Source organism: Bombus huntii, chromosome 6 (genome assembly GCF_024542735.1).
Source record: "Bombus huntii isolate Logan2020A chromosome 6, iyBomHunt1.1, whole genome shotgun sequence".
Lineage (NCBI taxonomy): Eukaryota > Metazoa > Arthropoda > Insecta > Hymenoptera > Apidae > Bombus > Bombus huntii.
The window spans coordinates 6,909,560-6,918,928 of record NC_066243.1 but is presented as its reverse complement, the minus strand read 5'-3'; the positions used below and the strand labels follow the sequence as shown (position 1 = coordinate 6,918,928).

The following is a 9,369-nucleotide window of genomic DNA, read 5'->3' as shown; positions in this document are numbered from 1 at the left end:
TGCATCTACAGGTATCTACACGATACTACATAAGTAATTGGCTAACCTTGCTTCTTACAATTTATTTTAGGACCACGAAATAAATAGTTGATTATTACAGTAGACAAACACGAATTATTGTTCTTAAATTACGGGTTCAGTTATACGTGCATTTGATATATGGTACTATTGTGACACCCTGAAATACTCGATAAGCCTAGATAAGATTAACAATAGTTCGAAATGATTAGACCCTGAAAATTTAGCAATATCTGAGCTATGTATTTCTAAACTTCTATGTGTAACACAAATATTATTAATCTGCATTCGTTACAAGATTGCTTTAACTTTACCTTATTAACCGAATTACCTTATTTACCTTATAAACCTTATTAGCGAGGTTCCACGCTTCGTAGAATTTATATTCAATTGGTGAAGGTACGAGGTGCGTACAAAAAGGTTTCCACCTTGTCTCACTCGGTCGACTAAGAAGATGTTGGTTTTCGAAATAGGATATTTTGATCGAGAACTAATCTGGAGACTGGGGCGAGCAGCGTGACTCCTACATATCCGCCAACATACAGAACGGAATGTGGTGAGTTTTGCCAGGAATTGTCTTGCAATATATTGTCTCGTGGAGTATTGTCTTGCGATGGCGAAACTGGAGATCTGTTAAACTGGAAAAACCCGCGGATATCGATGACTTTTGAATTTGTTGTCGAGAGCATGATCCTGAACATCTTGCTCCTGTACATGTAAGTTTCAGTCGGTCATAGTTTCCGAAATTTGCTAAAAACTATCAATACCACCACAGTGAACTTTGTCCATAATTGTGCTTCCGTAACAGCCTACGCAATAGTATCGGTTACCGTATCCCTGGTAGCAGGCGAATATAGTAAGTCATCGAAACCAAGCTCTTGTCTCTTGATTATGGCACATTCCAATGTAAACGAGATTTGGGCAACCTATAGTAAAATCTGTACACAGCTACATATGCGATACTGTTACAAATGTCTGTTATGTAAATTTATGTATTATAAACATTCATGTAAAGAAAGACACACGTAACCATTTTCGAAGATTCCGAAATGTGTTTTTGTGTTGTTATGTTGGAGATATTCACAAAAAATGTTCAATTACATTAGGATTCCATTACCTCTCATTCTAGCACGCAGATGGCCAAATTTTTGTATAGTACTATTCATTTTTAATGTAATTATGCGAAAAAAGGCACATTCATGGGTTATTGGTTGGGTTTGTGGCGTATGAAAAGAGAGAGAGAGTGTGCGTTTCGTCCCGGGACTACCGGTGGACTTGTCAGTAAGGCTATGCCCGGTAGTCCCTGCCTTAGACGTATAGGGAGTCTCGCTAGGTGCGGTATTTGTATCAATCGCTCGTATATTCGACCGCTAGCAAGTTAGACAGACAGACTCGTTGTCGTCGTAGCCCTCTTGTGTTGGCGGTTGGTACCAGCGGATCGCCCGGGAGGTGTTGCGCCGCGTTGATGCCTCGTCCTGTCAGCGTCCTGTTGATACCGATCCGCCACAGGTTATATTCTTATCTTGTGTTTGTGAGATGGCCGGTAATGCTAGCATAGCTATTGTAAATTGGAATTTCATGCGATTATATCAGTACATTCTCAATTCAATTGAACTTCAACTTAAAAACACACCATGAATGTTTTTCATTAGGTCACATGTGCAAATAGGCAAATAAAATGTAGTGCAACTTTGCACATATTTATAGATTTATTGAAAATTATTTTAGGTGATCAGTACCGGTCTCACACTACGTTAGCCCAGTCCATATATAATTCACATTCACTTTTATCTCTGCGTTGTCAAAAATGACTATCTCTCTCCTCAATGTCATATGCAAAATAACATATGCAAGGTGCAATGGTAAAGTAGTTTGATCACTATTCGAACTCGCACGTTTATTATTTTTATTCCTATCTGCACTGTTAAAAGTATATTATAGTCATTGATATTGCTTCAAATAGGGTGCTCTCTTCCCACCACCCCATAAGTCTATTTGAGTGTTAATAGTGCAAATGATTTATCGTAGTTTGCTAAGTAATTTTTTTGAAAATTGGTCTGTAGATACAACGAAATAATTGTAATTCCAGAGATACATGTTTACAAAGTTGCCATAAGTATTCAAACCTTGAGAAAAATTTCTCATACCTCGATTATATAATCATGTCGTTTTTCCTATCGGCCAATAATTGCTCAGCATTCAATACATAAGCGATCGCCAACCAGAAGCATTCGTCGTCCTGCATTGCGTAGCACCGGAACTCTATCCTACGTTTGGTGTTTAATTTACGTATGTATTGCACAACGTTCTGTATTTTCGCTAATATTTCGCCATCTCATTACCTCTGATCTACTTTTTAAGAAATAATATCTACATCTATGCTGTAAGTTTATTGTCGTCTTATTCATTTATCGACCATGTATGTCAGTGACACCGCAATTTCAAATAACCTTTAATTCTCTTATCATCTGCACACACAAAAAATGTGATTATTCAGAGATGGGTAAACCTCAAAAGTTTCTCTCATAATTATAACCACGGCATTGAAAATCAAGTAAAGTGCAACAGTCGATGTAGCGATCTATCCATCAAAGATTATTTCATGATACCTTCTTTAGTCTAGCACAATCTACAAACCGCCGCTTTTTCTATTTTACTTGCACGACATCGAAAATAGTTGCCTTTCACATCAGCGAGTTAAGTATAAGTTGCTACATTTAAGCATACTTCAAGATGATGAGGTATCATCACATATAGATTTAAATGAAGTATTTTGCGAATATCGTGAAATATAAGGCTGTGCAACATCGTAGCGATAGCAGGTATATGAAAAAGGTTCTTCAGAATGTTGACCTCATCAACACGTTTCACTGGCAATTAAAATCGATGCGATACACTCATTAAAAAAATAAATATTAGTTTCGCCAGATCCTATTCGAGAAAAGTAACTTTAAGAATGAAAGAACCAAAGCCCCTTAGGACCCGAAAGAACAAATAATGGTAATATGCATTCAGTAATAATTCTCTGTCACTTCGTCTTATATTGCGAATAAGATGTTTGGTAAGGTACCAAACCTTAATGTTACAGATTAATAAAGGATATCGGAAGAGAGTAAAATGGATGTCAATCGCATCCTTCTCGAAGGGATGAAAACGCATTCGGTGCAATCGATACTCTTAGGCATGTCGCTGTATGTCATCTATTCGATTGTTCCATACTCTTCATCCAATATTCCTACCAAATCATTACTGCCGACTTACGATTTCATAATCGTAGGCGGTGGTTCAGCAGGTACGTCTTATCACGATGCCGATACAAAGTTCCGTTAAAAATCTGATAAAAGTGTAACTAAAACAGCCGCAGCTGCGTATGTGCGTGCAAGAAAGAAAGCATTGTTACTTGTGTGATAGCGTAACACCAAAAATGTTACGTACTTCCCATATATCGATTTTTTCCAAATTTCATTTTCCGACTCTATCTATTTATCGTAGGTATTAGTGATCATATACGCTATTTATATACATTAATGAAGAAATTTTAATATCTTATTCCATTCATATAAGTATGCTATGAGATTATTATGCAAACATATTGTGAATTTACCGCGAAGTATTATTTCTAATTTCGACAATTTTACTCCCAATCTCGATGTGTTGATGTAAAACTACAAATTCCTGATTTGAAAATATTTGTAACGTTTAAGAAAAAATTTTCTTAGGCATGTTTTATTAAAATACTCTGTGAATTTACACCATTACAGGAACCGTTATGGCGAATCGCTTGTCCGAGGTAGAAGATTGGGACGTACTCCTACTGGAAGCAGGTGCCGATGGAAGTGCTATGTATGATGTTCCTACTCTTGCCGCCAATTTGCAACGATCTAAAATCGATTGGAATTACACGACGGAACCGAATGAAAATTACTGTCTCGGTAAATAATATTGAATAATACCTAACTATAATAATGATAGGTACATAATTACAATAATAATACCAGACACTCTAATCATTCACGACCAACGCACTATTTTTTCCATTGAAAAAAAAAAGGAATTTGAGAAAAGACAGATAAAATATTATCATGCTTAGAAGAGAATATAAAGTACTACCTATGGCAATGAGAATAAATGAAGCGAGTAAATATTAAGTAAAGCATTCTAAAATCTGTGCGCATCATAATCTTGCAATTAGCACTAAAAAGACGTGAAAATAGCGGACTAAAATTATGTTTCTAATGCAATAAACAGATATTTCAGGCGCAATTAATACTGAACAAAGTTTACATTAATATATAATTATATAGATCTATTTATTTTAAGTAATGACACTTGATTTGTATATAGAACTTTATACTTTATTTATATATACCGATTTATACATAGAACAGTCAGATATATTTGCACAGTTCTAGTGTTAACATAAATCGAAAAATGAATCTATCGTCCATTCCAAAGAGAAGTTAATGTGAATCAGTGACTTTCTAAAATCAATATTTCATTACGAATTACTCGCGATGCTTTCAAAGTTCTTTACTGTAAATTATGTCAACAGCGATGGAAGGCGGTCAGTGCCGCTGGCCACGTGGCAAAGTACTCGGGGGCAGCAGTGGCATAAATTACATGCTTTACGTCCGTGGTGCCAAAAAAGACTACGACATCTGGGAACAGCAAGGCAATCCAGGATGGTCGTATCAGGATGTGCTGCCTTATTTCCTAAAATCTGAAGACAATCGAAATCACAGCTACGCCAAAACACCGTATCATTCAACCGGCGGGTACTTAACCGTCGAAGAACCACGATGGCACACTCCTCTGGCCGCTGCGTTCATTCAAGCCGGCAAAGAAATGGGTTACGAGAATCGAGATATTAACGGAGAACGGCATACTGGCTTTATGATTCCTCAAGGCACCATCAAAGATGGTAGCCGGTGCTCCACGGCGAAAGCCTTCTTGCGGCCAGCCAGGATACGCAAAAATTTACACGTCGCTATGAAAGCACATGTTACCAAAATTTTAATAGATCCGTCAACGAAAAGAGCTTACGGCGTAGAGTTCGTTAGAGACGGGGAAACGTTGCGCGTACATGCCAACAAAGAAGTGATCGTTTCCGGAGGAGCTGTCAATAGCCCCCAGCTGTTGATGTTGTCAGGAATAGGACCTAAAGAACACTTATCGGAACACGGTATACCAGTGATTCAGGACTTAGGAGTGGGCCACAATCTTCAAGACCATATAAGTGCGGGGGGCATTATATTCTTAGTGAATGAAGAAGTTTCAATCGTACAGAGCAGACTGATTAATATTAGCTATGCCCTAGAGTACGCTATATCCGGAGACGGTCCTTTGACAACCTTAGGATTTAATGAAGTACTAGGTTTTATTAATACTAAATATGCGAATGCCTCCGACGATTTTCCAGACATACAAATGCATATTTGGTCAACGGGGGACTACTCCGAGAGCACTAGAAAGATTTTTGGATTGACGAGAGAATTCTATGATGTCGTATATAGAGATGTTCACAATAAGGACGGGTGGAGTGTGTATCCTACCCTTTTAAGACCTAAAAGTAGAGGAATTATCAAGCTTCGGAGCAACAATCCTTTCGATCACCCATTGATTTATCCAAATTATTTCAAGGAGCCAGAAGACATGGCCACATTGATCGAAGGAGTTAAATTTGTACTCGAGATGAGTAAAACTGTTTCGCTTAGACGTTACGGAAGCAAACTGAATCCGAATCCATTTCCTGACTGCAAGCATATCCCATTGTATAGCGACCCGTACTGGGAGTGCATGATCAGATCTTTCCCTTTAACTATATCACACCCCGTGGGTACTTGTAAGATGGGGCCAAAGTCGGACCCAAAAGCGGTGGTTCATCCTTGGCTTCGAGTTTATGGAATTACTGGACTTCGAGTTATAGACAGTTCGATTATGCCAAATTTGATCAGTGGCAATACCAATGCGCCGACTATCATGATCGCAGAGAAGGGTTCCGATATGGTCAAAGAGGATTGGTTGAAGAAATAGGGTTTGGATTGATTGTTACTTTTGTAAATTTATTTTAAGCGACTGCTAGTAGTATATCATTACGTAATAAAGACGTGCGGTTTTGAACTGAAAATAAATTTTCATTATTTGTCACGTATGGAGGAGCGCGATTCAAGATACAGTCTTGTTGTATAAAATTGGAGGATCAAACGAAGTTAACATTAGCGAAGTTCGATTGTAATTATATGAAGAAACCTCCTTCGAATATATAACCTAATACTCCATCTGTCCTCTAGATATCATGAAGTTTAAAGTAATACGATCTTGTGTACTTTGTTATGATAACAAAATAGTTTCGTACATGTATAACAATATAAACTAAGTGTTATGCAATAAAATGGTAGCGTAATTTGCCTTTATATTGTAATGTATCATGCGAACGTAAGTTAACTTTGATATAGTCGCACCTCCAAGAGGAAGTGTAGTAGAATGTTATAGTCTGTTCAACGAGACGAGGCAGTAAACGTGAGCAAAATGTGATTGATACAGTTGCAACTATTGGCTGCCGACTAGTGACACTCGAGAAATTAACATTTTCAATAATTTTGTTATACATGTAATTGTTGGCCTGAAACTATTGTTCCTAATGAAAGAAGCTATTGATACCACTACAGTAAATTTTGCCTATTATCGGCAAACTTACAATAAATTATACTTTTTTCAACATTTTTTATGTAGAAAGTCAAAAGGAACGTAGACTTCAACATCTTTGTTACTTTTGCAAATACAAACAAATATATGAGGAAAAGTTTCTAAAAAATACTTAAAAATGGCATACTTTCATCGTCGCATCATTGTGGCTAGTAGAAAATGGATTTCAAACACATAGATTGACGTTTATCTTGAAATGAGCTTGAGGAGAAAAATTAGTAATTTGTAGCGAAGTAAGAAGTTGAACGTCTTCATATTTCTGCCCCAAATTTGTATTATTTTGCAAGAAATATTCTATACGATCTATCATTACTTTGAAACATTCCAAATGTTCCGAATAAGTATCACGAACTACGTAAGTTTTACAGAACCCATAAAAATAAGGAATTCCACTGTACTTACGTATTGTCGAACAGAATCGTACCGTGAATTGTAAGTAAAACACACGTTGCTATGTCTTGTTCACATTGTTCCCATGTGATGTTATTGTTATTACTAGTGCAACGAAGTAGCTGTGATTCGGTGTAGCTACATACGGTGTAGCCAATGTGAAAAAAGCCTGCTCTGAACTTATCACATTTTTGATTCTTCATTACACATGGCACTGATTATAATATACAGGGCGTCCCGCAGCATCGGAAAATGGTTTCAGCGGTGAATTTTGCGCATGAAAACAATAAACAGTGCTCATATGAACACCCTATTTGACCTGATTTTCGAGTTTTAGCGAGTTCTATGTTGAAGTAACTTTATCGGAAGATGGAAGTAGTTGAACTAATTTCACCTACCTATTTGCGAATAGAATTCGGTATTCTCATAAACAATATCTGGACAAAGAGAGGGCAAGAAGAACAACAATAAAACGTCTGTAATCTCGTGTTCAAATGCAAAGAGTTTATTATGAACACTTCTTAAGAAGGCATGTAGATAGAATTTGTTAACTTATTGTAAATTTTTATTTAAAAATTTAATTTACTGTAACTCGAGAACGAAGAAAAATAGGGCACGTGTTTGCAAGAAAGTTTTTTATCGTTTTCATGTGCAGAATCCACAGTCGCACCGGTTCCCTGATGCTACGTGATACTCTGTACAAATAAGGAATACAATTGTATAATCATTATACAGATTGATTATACAGTATAATGAACAGCTTGAAAATGTGGAATATATAACATTCATTATAAGATTTCCTAGTTTAAGTAGAAAGATTAGAAATATATTGTAGAGATACATAAAACCATATTTGGTTAATAAAGGATATATTCTCATGTACAAACATTTACAGTATACCATACCCAAACGTAGTTCGAACTTCGGCTGACATAGATAAAAATAATTCACACTCAGTATCGGATCCAAGAGCCCAGTTTGCTCTGTATTCTATTCTTATTTTAATAGTCCTTCGATCAGTGTCGCCATATCTTCCGGTTCATCGAAATGGTTTGGATAAATCAATGGATAATCGAAAGAATTGTTGTTCCGAAGCTTGATAACACTTCTGCTCTTAGGTCTTAAAAGGATAGGGAATACGGTCTACACCTCCTTATCCTGAAGTTCTGCATATACATACGGGATCATAGAATTCTCTGGTCAACGCAAAAATCTTTCTACTGGCGTCGGAGATGACATCCGATGAGGTAAAATGTAGTTGTATGTCTGGGCAGTCGTGGAAGGCATTCGCATATTTGGTATCGATAAAAGCTACTCCTGCAATAAAGGTGGTCAAAGGACCGTATCCGGATATGGCGTATTCTAATGTTATGCAGCCTGTTCTGTACGATTGCAACTTCTTCATTGACCAATAACGTAAGGCTCCCCGCACTTGTAGGTTCTTCAAGATTATGGCCTACTTTTAAATCCTGAATTGTTGGTTGCTAAAAAATGGATTCAGATTCATTTTGCTGAATCTTGTTGCTAAATACTAAAAATGAAACAGTTTTATTCATCTCGAATACAAACATTTTACCATTATTAACAAAAAATATTATAATAGAAAATTTCACGGTATCCACCTACTTTATAATTTATAGTTTACCTTATAATTGAACTAAACGAAATTAGACGTAAGTAGCATTATATTTTGTGCGAGAAATTAACAGAAAAATATCAATTTCTATTATAATTTTTGAATAGATAGACATTTTGAAATACAGTTTATGTAGTTTAATTTACCACCAAAAGAACAAGCAATTTTTTGCATACAACGTTTTCTTCTGCTACACAGAGTTATATTGAGAAAATATTGAGAAAAATGCATTTTTCACCTCCAACTTCAGGGGCAGTTTCATCCTCTAAACGTAGATGATCGCCGATAATAAAAATACAGGTCAGATATTTTTTCGAGAACTATATTCCGTATAAATTTCATCAAAATCGTTTTGGAAATCTCCTTTGCTAGTGTTATTTATGCAAAAAGGCCCGTTAGGTCAGATCAAATTCATCCCTATAGCTCTATTGAGTAAACTAATATGATGTTCTATAAAATTACACTTAAAGTACCTGTTAAAGGCTAAGGCTAAGGAAAGATACGATTGATGCAATAAATAATGCATATTTTCATATTAAAAAAAAAATGGTGCCATTCATTTCTTTTCCGTAACATTTTTTTCTAATATTAGCCAAGAAGAAGATATGGCTTGCTACAAT

At 36.2% G+C, this 9,369-nt stretch overlaps 1 protein-coding gene across 1 annotated transcript; it reads left to right on the top strand.

Moving 5' to 3' along the window:
- Positions 1 to 4,572: 4,572 nt before the first annotated feature.
- Positions 4,573 to 6,089, top strand: LOC126866574 (glucose dehydrogenase [FAD, quinone]-like). Its single transcript, XM_050620351.1, has one exon. It carries the CDS (start codon positions 4,573 to 4,575, stop codon positions 6,049 to 6,051), a length of 1,479 nt encoding a protein of 492 aa, XP_050476308.1. The 3' UTR covers positions 6,052 to 6,089.
- The last annotated feature ends 3,280 nt before the right edge of the window (positions 6,090 to 9,369 follow it).